The sequence below is a fragment of the Hyperoodon ampullatus genome, assembly GCF_949752795.1.
Source record: "Hyperoodon ampullatus genome assembly, chromosome: 4".
Classification (NCBI taxonomy): Eukaryota; Metazoa; Chordata; class Mammalia; order Artiodactyla; family Ziphiidae; genus Hyperoodon; species Hyperoodon ampullatus.
In genome coordinates, this window is record NC_136917.1 from 65,991,874 (window position 1) to 66,006,722 (window position 14,849).

At 37.9% G+C, this 14,849-nt stretch overlaps 1 protein-coding gene across 1 annotated transcript in view; it reads left to right on the forward strand.

The window, feature by feature from the left end:
- MEIKIN (meiotic kinetochore factor) overlaps positions 1–14,454 on the forward strand; it is a gene marked incomplete at both ends in the record, with an annotated part of 121,732 nt that extends 107,278 nt beyond the window's left edge. The window contains 2 exons of the mRNA XM_079701562.1: positions 4,890–5,013; positions 14,423–14,454. Of these exons, the coding sequence (XP_079557688.1) occupies positions 4,890–5,013; positions 14,423–14,454 (156 nt within the window). The remainder of the gene's footprint in view (positions 1–4,889; positions 5,014–14,422) is intronic.
- Positions 14,455–14,849: the final 395 nt, after the last annotated feature.

Below are 14,849 nucleotides of genomic sequence, written 5' to 3' on the forward strand. Positions count from 1 at the left end.
ACATAAAGTAATTATTGTAGGTATGTACTTATGCCATTTTATTACTTTTTTCCAGTTGTTTTTTGTAGTTGTTCTCTGTTGATTTCTTCTTCTTTTTGTTTCTACCATTGTGGTTTGATGATTTTCTTTAGTAGTGTACTTGGGTACATTTCTTTTTGATTTCTCTTTATCTACTGTAGCTTTCTGATTTGTGGTTACCATAGAAATAATATTGACCCATGATTATATCTACTTGTTTTAAACTTGTATTCATTTAAGTTCAAACACATTCTAAAAGATCTCCATTTTTTACTCCCCTCCCCAACATTTTGTGTTTTTGATGTCATAATTTTACATCTTCATGCTTATCCTTTTGCTGGTAATTGTAGTTGTAGTTGCTCTTACAATATTTTGTCTTTTAATCTGAACAGTGGTTTATTTAAGTAATCTTCAATCCTTACTATATACCTGCCTTTCCTAGTGGAATTTTCTCTTTCCTCTAGATTCTTACTTCTTTTCCATTTAGAGACCTTTCAACATTTCTTTTAGAGTAGGTTTAATATTGATGAATTCTTATAGTTTTTCCTTGTTTGAGAAGCTCTTTATCTCTCCTTCTATTCTAAATGACAATCTTACTGCATAGAGTACCCTTGGTTGTAGGTTTTTCCCTTTTAGGACTTTGAAAATATAATGCTGCTCCCTTCTGGCCTGCAAAGTTTCTGCAGAAAAATCAGGGGATAGTGAAAAGGGGATTCCCCTGTATATGACTCTTTGTTTTTCTCTTGCTGCCTTTGGAATTCTCTCTTTATCTTTAACTTTTGCCATTTTAAGTATGACGTGTCCTGCTATGGGTCTGTTTGGGTTCATCTTGTTTGGGACCCTCTGTGCTTCCTGTACCTGGATATATGTTTCATTTTCTAGATTTGTGAAGTTTTCAGCCTAATTTCTTCAAATACATTTTCAGTCCCCTTTTCTCTCTCTTCTCCTTCTGGAAACCCTATAATGTGAATGTTGTCACACTTAATATTATCCTAAAGATCTCATAGATTGCTTTTTTTTTTCATTTGTGTTTCTTTCTGCTGTTCTGATTGGATGATTTACATTATTTTATCTTCCAGGTCACTTATGCATTCTTCTGTATCACTTAGTCTGCTATTCATTCCTTCTAGTGTGTTTTTTAATTTCAGCTATTGAATTTTTCATTTCTGATGATGTCTTTTTTATATTTTCTCTTTCCTTGTCAAAATGATCAGTGTTTAGATCAATTATTTTTCCTAGTTCAGTTAACATTTTTATTACCAATGATTTGAATTCTCTATCTGGTAAATTGCTTATTTTTGTTTGTTTGTTTGTTTTTCAGGGTTTTTTCCCTTGCTCTTTCATTTGAGGGCAGTTTCTCTGCCTTTTTGTTTTACTTAACTTTCTCTGCCTCTTTGAATTTAAATCAAACAGTTACCTGTTATGGTCTTGAAGGGGTGTTCTTAGATGGGAGTTTTTCTCTGTAGAGTGTATGTGCTCAATGCCTTTGGTGAGAGGGATGGATTTGATGTGGACACTAGTCATGCCTTTCTTCAGTGTTGCTGGCAACTATCACCTTGGAGGAGGTGGGGCTGGAGATGGAGGGGCTAGAACTTGCACAGGCTGTGAGGCAGGACTTCCTCTCTGCTGGAGTAGAAGCCCTGAGGGTTGGGCTCATGCTGGCTCTGTTTTTAATTGTTTTTCCTTCTCCCTGCACCAGGAACCTTTGCCCCAAAGGAGGGATTGTGTACCTACAGAAGTCCAATGCTTTGCCTGTGTTCGTCACATTTTTTCCCAGGTCGTGGCTGCTCCAGATATAGACCTGTGGTGTGGCATGGAGTGAGCCACACTCAGCTTGGGCTGGGGTACATAGCGAGGTGGTCACGGGGAAACCCAGTGGCTGTGCTGTTGTCAGAAGTCTGGGCTGCTTCCGGGGCGCTGCTTGAGTAAATACCAGCAGTCACCACCGCTGCTCTACCTTGGCTCTGCCCCAGAACTGGGTCACCTCTGCATCCCAAGGTCGAGTCTTTTCCCCTGAGCTGCTGCCCTAGATTCAGTGCCACACTGTGGCATGGAGTGAGCTGTGCTGGGGCGTTCACTTCACTCAGGTTGGGGAGTGCTGTGAGGTGGTTGCTGGAAACCCAGCAGCCGCTGGGGCAGACCTCTGTCTTACCTGCCTGGGGGCAAGCCAGTACCTGTGCACTCCTCATGAGTGAAGTCCAGGTTTCTTCAACCTTTCTGTCTCTCCCAGTGGTTCTCCAACCAGCCAAAGGGCTGAATGAGTGGATTCTCCCAAGAAAACTCTGGTACTGTTCAGTATCAGAAGGATGGAAAATGAATGCTGGGCAGGAAAATTGCAGATGTCCACTTCAGAGGATGATATGAATTTTACATTTGAAGAGGTTTCTGTATAATCTTTATTTAAAATAGGAGGAGCCCTTCATAAATATGTATCTCTACTTCTGAGTTCTAAGAGACAAGATATGTCATGTTTGAAAGATACAGTATTTCTTTATTCTAGAGACGGTCTGCTTGATGGGATATTGTCTAAATTAACTGATAATCCCTATCAAATTACCAATAGCGTTTTTCACAGCCCCTTTGGTACTTACTTTCTTGTTGTTATAATGAAATCATATGAGGATGTGAAATGTATTTTGTCCATCATTTCTGCTTTAAACTATTCTGAGCTGAATCTTGAAGAACAACTCTGACACTGACCTTGACCCTGATCATTTATTTTGTTGCTCTTATTTGATGAGAATCCTATGGACCTAAATTGGGGATCTCATCCTCCTAAGATTTGTATCTGTTTCTACTACAAGTCTAGCTAGGGTTGAGTATCAATCTGGGACCATTTTGGCCCCCTTTAACGATTCTGGTTTTTTGTCACAATCTCAGGTTTAGCATTCCTTTCTTCCTGTTGGCCCATTTACGGTGTCCTGTTCTGAGCCAGTCACTGTGTCTAGTGGCATGGAATACATTGATTGGCTAGGCTGGGTCTTGTGACCTTGTTGGTGCTCAGAAGTGTTATCAGAGGTGCTGGGAAAACTGGACAGCTACATGTAAAAGAATGAAATTAGAACATTCTCTAACACTATGCACAAAAATAGACTCAAAATGGATTAAAGACCTAAATGTAAGACTAGATAGTATAAAATTCCTAGAGTAAAACATAAGCAGGATACTTTTTGACATAGTCACAGTAATATCTTTTTGGATCCGTCTCCTAGAGTAATGGAAATAAGAACAAAAATAAACAAATGGTATCTAATTAAACTTAAAAGCTTTTGCACAGCAAAGAAAACCATAAACAAAACGAAGAGACACCCTACAGAATGGGAGAAAGTATTTGCAAACAATGCAACCGACAAGGGATTAATCTCCAAAATATACAAACAGCTCATGCAGCTTAGTATCAAAAAACCAAACAACCCAATGAAAAAATGGGTAGAAGACCTAAATAAACATTTTTCCAAAGAAGACATACAGATGGCCAAAAACCACATGAAAAGATACTCAACATTGCTAATTAGAGAGATGGAAATCTAAACTACAATGGAACCCTCCTACACTGTTGGTGGGAATGTAAATTGGTACAGCTGCTATGGAGAACATTATGGAGTTTCCTTTAAAAACTAAAAATAGAGCTACAATATGATCCTACAATTCCACTCCTGGGCATATATCTAGAGAAAACTATAATTCGAAAAGGTACATGCACCCCAGTGCTCATTGCAGCACTATTTACAGTAGCCAAGACATGGAAGCAACTTAAATGTCCATCGACAGATGAATAAAGAAGATGTGGTATATTTATACAATGGAATATTACTCAGCCATAAAAAAGAATGAAATAATGCCATTTGCAGCAATATGGATGGACCTAGAGATTATCATACTAAGTGAAGTAAGCCAGAGAAAGACAAATATCATATGATATCGCTTCTATGTGGAATCTAAAAAAAAACAATATAAATGAACTTATTTACAAAACAGAAAGAGACTCACAGGCATAGAAAACAAACTTATGGTTACCAAAGGGTAAAGGGGGGTGGGGGGAGGGATAAATTAGGAGGTTGGGATTAATATATACACACTACTATATATAAAATAGATAACCAGCAAGGATCTACTGAATAGTACAGGGAACTATACTCAGTGTTTTATAATAACCTATAAGGGAAAAGAATCTGAAAATATATATATATATATATATATATATATATATATATATATATATATATATATATATATACACATGAATCATCACTTCACTGTATACCTGAAACTAACATGATATTATAAATCAGCTATACTTCAATGTAAAAAAAAGTGATAAAGGTAACCACTAGAAAGACTATACGTTAGTGCTATGGGGGATGGGATGTAAAGTGGTATAAAAAGGTGATTTAATTTAATCCATCAATTATAGAAGAAATAAATATTCCTCATAAAATTTCAAAAAAAATTAACTGAGTTGGGAAATCAAGGAAATCTAGTGTTTGACTCTGACTTAAATTTATATTTATGTTTTAACTAAGTAAATCCTGTAAACTTTCTCTCCCACTTTGGAGTGCTTGGATCTCAACTCATTACTTTCTCTCTGTTTTTAAATAAGTTATCCAACCTCTCTGAACATAAGTTTCCTTGTTTTACAAATGGGAGTAATATAATCTGCTTTGCTGGTTCTTGTGAATATTACATAAGCAAATGTTTTAAAACCAATTACCTAGTGTCTGGAGTGAAATAAGCATTTCATAGATGCTTTCTATTGTTAATATCTATGAAATATATGGATATTGAGACTTTTTGCCTTTGAAATAAAATAAAACAATCTATAGATATAGTACCTGGAAAAATTATGCAATATCTGCTTTTTTCTTTTGCAGTTTCCTTCAGATACATCAGAAATATGTTGTATTATTAAAGCATCACCAGGAACTAGACAAGTGGAAAGTAAAGCTGTTATTGTAAGGAAGAAGAAATATTCTCTTCCTAAAGATACTCCTCAAGGTACTGTAGTATGAATACACAACCTACTTTTTGGAAGACACCAAACATTTTTTAATTGTAAATTCCTTATGTATACAGGAAGTTCAATTATAGATTGTATTCTGAGAGTTCTGGCATAAAGTGGAAATGGTAAAATTATTAAAAACTTGGTCAAGTTTCAGAACCTGAGCAAAATAGTTTTTTGAAAGTCAGATACTTCATCTCTTGAAAAATTAGCTTATGCCATTGATTTAAAGTGTGTTTATCTAGGATACTTCCTCTTATAACTATCTGAAATTTAGTGTTGTTGGGTTTCATATTTAGTAGATATTTCATTTTTAAAGATATGGAGATATTTTTGCATTCACTTAACATTGGTTGAGCACTTCCTCTTTGAAAGGCACCTTATTATAACTTCTTTATTTCTTACTATTACTTTATGATGACAGGATGTATACTCTGTCCTCATTTAATATATTAAAAATCTGAGGCTTAAAGTACTATAGTATGAAATTTGTCTAAGATCACACTGCTTCCAAGTGGTGGAGAGGAATTCAATCTTTAAAGGCTTCTAAATGCCAAGTTTAGGTTTTTCTGTACTTCTCTCACTGCATATCAGGCAGAATGTCTAATTACTCAATGGAGCTTGGGCACCTTCGAAAGGTAAGCAGGCAGTGAAGCAATTGAAACTTAATAGGTTATGTATAACTTGATCCTTGTCCCCATTTCCTCCACAGAATGTGCCCTGAGCACTCCTGAAGTCCACAGAGATCTATTTATTTTTCTCTAAGTTCCTTGACTACTTAATTCGATGACACTCATTTGACACTTAATAATATACTACTACCTGACATAATTTACAATGCTGACTTCATATTCTTTAGGTTATGAATTTTTAAAGGACAGAAACCACATACTAGACTTCTTTCTATGTCTATCTCTGATAGCTTTTTTAGCATAGTGGTAGGGAATAGTAGATGCCGTATCAGTCAGGATTCTACTGAAGATACAGAACTAGTAGGACATATATAGCCACAATATATGTATATGTATACAAAGAGATTTATTTCAGAGAATTGACTTATGCAATTGGAGGGTCTGGCTGAAAACTCTAGGGCAGGCTGGAAACTCTTGGGCAGGAGCTAATGATACAGTAAGTCCTCAGGAGGAATTTTTCTCCTTCAGAGAAACCTCAGTTTTGCTCTTAAGGTCTTTCAGTTGATTGGATGAGGCCTACCTACATTATCAAGGATAATTTCCTTTACTTAAAGTTAGTTATTACATATGTCAGCCAAACCTACAAAATACCTTCACAGCAACACCAAGATTAGTATTTAATTTAATTGGATAATGTTGCCTAGCCAAGTTGACGCATACAACTAACCATCACAGTCCACTCCATGTCAACTATGCATTCATACACATTTCCTTAAACCATATTTAATCTCCAAATAAAGACAATAACAAAGTCATAATTCTGCCTAACATAATACAACTGCTGTACATAAAACTGAAAATGTGCTAACTCCTTCCCCAGAAGAGGATGGGTGATGTTTGTTCTTCTCCTTGCTATCATATAACTTAAATACTATGATATAAAGTTAACTGATATTAATACAACTTATGTTATATGATATGGGCATGAGAGAGAGAAGAAAACAAAGATATTTGCTTGACTAGTCATGTGGTCATAACGGGTATTTATAACTACCTTCCTCCACTACCCATTCCATATTCCCTCTCCCCTCAGTAAGCACCTCAGCTGGTTGTGGTTCTTTAACTGGTCAGGTGACACAACCCTCATTTCTGAAGGGCCCGTGCTGTTAGTAGTCCTGCTTAGATTGGGTTATTGTAGTTTTCCATTGACCTTAATCATGGGGCATGGTAGTACTAAGAGATGCTCTAAATGATCTCCTGTATTCCAGACATACTCTTCCTTACCTCCATCATGGAGTAGTAGTCCAGTTTCCCCTTGGTAGTCAGGATCAATCACCCCAGCCAGCACAGTAAGTTCCTTCTTTGCTTGTTGACTCAGAGGCATGAGAAGCTCAAAGTGGCCAGGTGGCTGTCTTAATTTCTAGTTCAGTGGAATCATTGTTGTGACTCCTGCATTACTCCCTTTGGAACTAAGACCTCTAGACCTGCAGAGCATAAAGTCATGGCAAAAGGAGGCAAAAATTTTGCTAGTGGGCCACCAGGGGTAGTATTGAATAGTCTCACTTCCATTTCTACCACTTGACTCCTGGGCCTGTGAATCCTGGCTATGGGAGAAACAGTACCATGTATTGGTTGCTGATTCAGAGCATACACAACCTTCTGCAGAACCTTGCCTCAGCCCTGCAAGGTATTGCCACCTAGTTGGTGCTGTAACTGAGTATTCCAAAGGCCTTTCCACCATTCTGTCAAGCCAGCTGCTTCAGAATGGTGGGGAACATGGTAAGACCAGTGAATTCCATGAGCTTGGGTCTATTGCCAAACTACTTTTGCTGTGAAGTGAGTTCCATAATCAGAAACAATGTTGTGTGATACCATGATGGTGGATAAGGCATTCCATAAATCTTTGGTTGGTGATTTTTAGCAGAAGCATTATGTGCAGGGAAGGCAAATCCATATCCAGAGTAATTTATTCTTACTATTCCAGTAAGAATAAAATGCTGCCCTGATCATGACAGAAGTGGACCAATGTAATCAACCTCTTGCCACCAGGTAGCTGGCTGACCTCTCCAGGGAATGGTGCCATATCAGAGACCAACTAGGTGTTGGTCTCTGCTGCTGACAGATTGGGTACTCAGCAGTGGCTGTAGCCAGGTTGACTTTGGTGAGTGGAAGTCTGTTTTGCTGAGACCATGCATAACCTCCATCCCTGCCACTATGGCCACTTTGTTCATTGGCTTATTGGGTGATGACAGGGGTGGCTGGGGAAAGAAGCTAACGGGTATCCACATAACAGGTCATCTTATCCACTTGATTATGAAAATTTTCCTCTGCTTAGATAACCCTTTGGTGAGCATTCATGTGGGACACATATATCATCATGTTTTTTGCGCATTCAGAGAGTTCTATCCACATGCCTCTTCCCATATTTTCTTGTTACCAATTTTCAAATCATGTGCCTTCTGAGTCCCTGACCACCTAGCCAGACTATTGGTCACAGCTCGTGAATCAGTATATAATCACACATCTGGCCATTTCTCCTTCCAGCAAAGTGAACAACCAAATGTACTGCTTGAAGTTCTGCCCACTTGAAGTATATCCCTTCACCAGTTTCCTTCAGGGATGTCCCAGAAAGAAGCTGTAGGTGCTATAGCTGTCCACTTTCAGGTGGTGTCTACATATCTTGCAGAACCATCTGTAAATGAAGCCTTAGCTTTCTTTTCCTCAGTCACCTGACCATAGAGAACTCCCCATGATTCCATTAAAGCAGGCAGGGCGAGAGAAGATAATGTACCAGGAGTAGGGGCCACGGGCATTTGGGCCACTTCCTCATATAACTTACTTGTGCCTTCAGGGCCTGCTTGAGCTCAGTCTCATATATACTGTTTCCACTTGCTAACAGAGTGCTGCTCTTCACAGCCAACTTTATGGCTTGGCGCATCAGACAACACACAATTCATGATGGGTAGCTCAGCTCTCATTGTAACTTTGTGGCCCATGGTTAAATATTCAATCTCTACTAAGACCTAGTAGCAGAGCAAAAGCTATTTCTCAAAAAGAGAGTAATTACCCACAGAGGATGGCAGCGTTTTGCTCCAAAATCCTCAGGGCCTGTACTGTGATTATTCACCTGCAAGCTCCAAACAGCATCTCTTTCTGCCACTGACATTTCAAGCACCATTGGATCTGCTGGATTATATGGTACAAGTGGCACAGTAGCCTGGACCTTTTGCAGAGCCTTCTCTTTGTTCTGAGACTCCCTCAAAACCAGCAACTTTTTAGGTCACTTAGTAAGGGGCTGGAGTAGTACACACAAATGAGGAAATATGTTGACTCCAAAATCTAAAATGGCCCACTAGATGTTGTCTCCTTTTTGGTTGTAGGAGGGGCCAGATGCAACAACTTATCCTTTACCTTATAAGGCATATCTCTCATACCACTGGAACCCTAGAAGTTTCACTGAGATGGAAAAGAGACCCAGCAATTCCATTTCCCTGGACCCTAAAGACCCAGCAATTCCACTTCCAGTCTGTTTTGCTGAGACCATGCATAACCTCCATCCCTGCCATCATGGCCACTTTGTTCATTGGCTTATTGGGTGATGACAGGGGTGGCTGACATATATATGACACAGTATATATATATACACAGTATATCCACTGTAATGGGTACATATGTTCATCATAAGATATATACCAGCATGTTCGTAGCAGCACTGTTGGTAATAGCTTCAAACTGGAAACTATCCGAATATGCCCATCAACAGTAGAATGGACAGATATACTGTGGTATATTCATTCATTAGGGTGCTATATAGCAGTGAGAATCAACAGTATATAGTTACTTGCAACAATATTGATGAGTCCCACATAAGAAGCCAAACACAATAGAGTACATTTAATATTATATTTAGTACAAAACTAGGCAAACTAAACTATGATGGAAATCACCGCAGTGGATGTCCTTGTTGGGGAGCAGGTATTAACTGGAAAGCGTTATAAGAGGGAATTCTAGGGTACTGGTAGTGTTCAGTTTCATTATCTGGATGCTGGTTACATGGGTGTGTTAAGTTTCTGAAGACCCAACAAGCTGTATATACACATATGTGTACTTTTCTGTGTGTATGTTATACTTCAGTAAAATGATAAAAATAAACTTCTCTTAATTTGATCTTTTTGGCCTATCATATTAATTTGTGACAGCAGGTAATGTCACAATTCTGGGTTTAATTATTCAACAAATCAAAACTAAGTTGTATCTAGGAAGTTCTTTTGAGTGTTCAGACCAAAATTATTATTATTATTATTATTATATTATTTTCATATACAAAAATATAAAACTTGAAACAGTTCTAGATTTTCCCTCCTATTCTGTTGGGGTGTGGCTGCTTCTTCACACAGGGAAAAATACTACATTCACATCAGTTTATTTGAGGACCCAGTGCAGAGTTCAAGCAGCAAAACCCCAACTTAGCAGATCTAATTTCAAACTTGACACTCATTTCTAAAATTACCACAGTAAAAAGGAACAAAGATCCACTGCAAATGAATGCACTATGATACAATGTTCTCTCCAAAATGTCTTCATTTTGCAGCTGTAATTACATGGATGTCTGCTTTAGGCCATTTTAGATGTGTGCGGGTATATAATATATATATATGTGTGTGTATTTCATATATATACACATATATATATATGGGTGTGTGTGTGTGTGTGTGTGTGTGTGTGTGTGTGTGTATATATATATATATATATATATATATATATATATATATATATATATATATCAGCACACTTTTCAAATCCAGACAGGGTAACAGCAACAGCTTAACTCTGTGTGTGTGTATGTGTGTATATATATATATATATATTTTTTTTTAAAACATGATACTTTAGTATAACTTTTGTTAATTCAGTAGTACAATCTATTTCTGTTCTACAGAATTTTTATTTTATAGCTACAAGGGTGAAAAGTGACCTATTACATTTACATCTCACATATCCTGGCATATAAACAGTACTTACTGAATTTGAGCCAAAAACTAGAAGTCTTTAGTTTTAGCACTTGAAGAGCTTCTTCACTTCTACAGTCTTAAATCATATCCTAGTCATATTTCCAGAGTTTTCAAATGATTCATCATTGTAAACCACGAGAAACAGGTGAATCCAAACTTTTAATTACAGTTTTATATACAAGTTAGATAACACAGCTCAAAAAGACTTTGCTATCCATCCTAAACCCAACACACACATTCTCCACTAAGTTATTAGACAAGTCTTAGGGTTTTCCTTCTTTTCCTTACAAATAATACACACATTTAGAAGGAGCTGGTAAAACTGATATATAAGATGGCAAATGAGAGGTGACATCTGTTGGTTCCAAAATTGGTCCTGCAAATGTTGTACTCTGCTGTGTTCTTTAACTGTGTGTCTGTTACATGCAGAAGCTCTTCACAAGAACTGACATCAAACTCAATGTAAGTTAAATTTACAGTACTGTATGAAGTTCTTCAGATTCAAGGATAAATGTGGAAAAAATATTAACACTTGAAAAATTCGGCCTTTCATGCTACCATTAAGACCATGTTAAATTCATAAGCAGATTCTTTGGTACAGTTGAAAAACGGCATTGTGTGGATTTGTGGCATGGAACTGAAATATAGAAGTATGTTTCTCATCTGCAGTAATCCTCACCCCCACCCAATTTTCTTTGCATTTTTACAGAATTCTGGGGGAAAAAAAAAGGGAGGAAAAAGACACTGGCATTGTAACTATTCCTCCCCTCACAGGAGATCTTCACGCTCTCAGATGAGGTCTCCTAAGACTCTCTGTATGGTCACTGGCTCTCAGATGGCCTTTGACAATGACTTGGACACTTTCCAAATCAAATCCCAGATGTTGCCTAACCTTTCCTACTCTCATCTCTGTCATTGCTGGTAAAATTTCGATGAGCGCGTTTTTCCCTTATGGAGAAATCAGACCAAAATGAGACCCCTGATGTCTGTTGAACTAGTTGTGCCACCTCCTGGCTTCTTCCTAGGCTCTCACCTCATATAGCAGCCTCCTTATTTAAGTAATTCCCTTTCAACCTCTGGGCACTTGTCTCTGTCTTTCCTTCAGTAAAAATAGCAAAGCCCCAAGCTAACTGTGAGCATGTTATTTTAAACATGCAGCAGGCTATTTTTAGTCCTGGCATTTAACAGTTTAGCTAGTTTGGCAGTAATCTAATCAGGACTACAGAGTGAAGCTCACTTTTGATGGTCTAGGACCCCTGTTCAGTATGCTGCTTGTTCATTAATAACTGGCACTATTCTGATTAAAGAAAAAAAATTGGTGAAAGTAAACCACTAGAGGAGTCCAAAAGAGATGTGGTAGAGAAGGTGATGTGGGTAAGTAGAGATCTGAGAATGGTGACAGACAGATAGAAGAGGCCTTAGAAAACATCCAGTCCAAGGTTTCTCATTGTGTGGTTCTCTGACCACCTGTACCAGAATCACTGCAGACCTGGTAAATTACAATCTCTAGAGATATGGCACAAGAATCTACAATTTGATGAGCTTTCAGAGTGATCCCAATAAGCACTAAAATTTGAGAACCATATAATAATCTAGTTTATTTTGCTCATTTTGTGTATAAAAAAAATGACCTGGCCATATTGATAAGTGACTTGCCCAAGTTCACACAGCTAATTACTGGTAGAATCAGAGGTAGAACTTAGTTTTTCTGGTTCTAAGTTTGACTGGGTAGCTGTCAAATAGGGAATGTGGGTAGAGTAGATAGGGCTCTGAGTTTCTCAGGTCATCCAGACAGAGCAGTTTTGATTCTCTTTGCTTTACACATTGGACTTCTATATCTATTTAAACAGAGACTTAATTTTTTTTTTTTTTTGCCAAGGAGAGGGTTGGACAATCATTGCTTCTGTACCTCTTGCAGTTACAGCAATGGATGTCTAATTTATTGGTACTTTAATTCAGCAACAAGCATGCATTATGCACTGCATTATTAGCTAGGGATAGGAGTATAGCCTTTGCTCTCTGGGGCTCACAGATTAGTGATGAGGTAGACCTCACAGTCTTCTCTATAAGGTGATAAGTTAGAAGTGGAGCAAAGCACTCTAGGAGCCCAGGAGAGGATGCTTTTAACTTTGAAGTGTCAGAGAAGACTTCCAAGCTATCAGTACATTTTGGAAAATCAGACAAAACCTGTAGCTATCCTTATAGTAAGATTTTTATTTTCATCTTCAGAAGAGATGATAAATGGTGTGTTATAAATTCATATCTTAAGCTAGGAGAATAACAGACTTTACCTGGATACATATATATCTTTAGTGAGAGTTTGAGTTTTTAGATAATAATAGCAGGCAGAAGTATCACACAGAAATATGATAAAGTGTGGTGCTCATACCACATGGGGAATTTATAAATAATGCAAATTCCAGGGTCATTGCTTCAGCAGTCTGATTCAGGATTTCTGGGGATTGAGAACCAGTGTAACCTAAAAATGTTTATTGGTATAATTGCCAGGGTTTAGTAACTGCTTAGGTACTGGTACAGGGTAGTGAGAGAGAAGGACAGTTAGAGGATGACTCCTAGGTCTCTAGTATTGTAAAGTTTTAGAAATGATGTGCTCTAGGTGATGTCAGGGGAAAATATAGGGCATGGCCCTGGATGTATATATGAAGGCAGAGGAGGGATAGGGGAGACTACATAGTTGGGTGGGTTGATTGCCACTTGGAAAGTTACTCAAAAATTGGTATGGAGAAGATGACTGTGGCCCAAAGTTTTTAGTAAATGAGCAGATAGTATCTGAGGTCAGTGAAGACAACAATAAGGAGGAGTAGAGGGTAGAATAGCCAATACTTCCCAAACTTTAATTTACTTGTGAACTGCTTGAGGATCTTGTTAAAAATGGAGATTTTGATTCAATAGGTCTGGAATGGAGTCCAAGATTCTACATTTCTAATCAACTCCTAGGTGACATTGAAGTTACTGGTCCATGGACCACACTTTGAATACCAAAGATACAGGTCTCTGGTGTTCCAACAGCTGCACATCAGACTTTCCTGGATATTTGAGTCCCTTGCCCAGAGGTTCTGTTCTAATTGGTATGGCATATAGCCTGGATATCAGGATTTTTAAAAGCTCAGATAACTCTATGGTACAGCAGAGTTTGAGAACCTATTGATATAGGCTGATTAGGCTGGGGGGTGAGGTATATCATAGTATGAAAGTGGCAATGGGAATAGGTAAAGCTGACTCCACTCTGGATCTTGTGGTACAAGATATTGGGGGAGGGGTGAAGGCCCCAGAATCCTGTATTGGAAAGAACCTGGGTTCACCTACAACAAAGTGTGGGAGAATGAAAAGGAGAGATGGGTAGGAAAATGTGAGGAGGTTCTGACTAGGTAGTGGCTGAGGAAGACTGGGATGAGAAGCACAACTGGATCCATTCCACCAGGTTACAAGGCTGGAGTTAGCGACCTGTGATGGCCACTAACAGCTGTCTTTGCTGGGCTTTCCATTGGAATGTTACTGAGCAGGTCTCTTTGTGTCTCCAAAGAGAAGAGAAGCATCTTCAGCATGTCCAGGAAGGAGTGAGCCAGCTATTCCATTTTTTTTTTTTAATGACCTCTGGATTTGTTTCCTGAGGCTCGATGGAGTGAAACTAGAGTTGCTTGGACATCAAGCGTTCTCTCCCCCAGGGACTGGTTATTAATAACTATTGAACACCTGCTTGTGATGCATATGAAATAATCTATTGTTATTTTTTTCTCCAGATATTATAATAAAAACAAGTGGCAGGATGTAGCAGCTGTGGCTGAATTTTCACTACTTTGAAGAGTTGAATGTGAAGTCAAAGTCCGTGAAGCAGAATGTCTGCCTAAAATTATATGAAATTCAAAAATCAAAATTCTCTGATTATTTGTGGTATATCCTGATGTTGAAATTCTGTTGAGTCTTATAAATTACTTTTAATGAGCTGAGAAAGAATCTTCTGCCTGCTTCTTAAATATATGTATTTGTATTATAAAATACCAAATAGCTTATATTAGAAGACTGTACACTAAATAGATGACTTCAGCTATTTATAAAGACCCAACACCAGGATACTAGGTAACTTCCTTTAATGTTTTTTTCCCAAGTTTATTCTTTGTATGGATTAAAGGTAGTAAAATTGTTGATGCTTATATTACGAGCTATTTT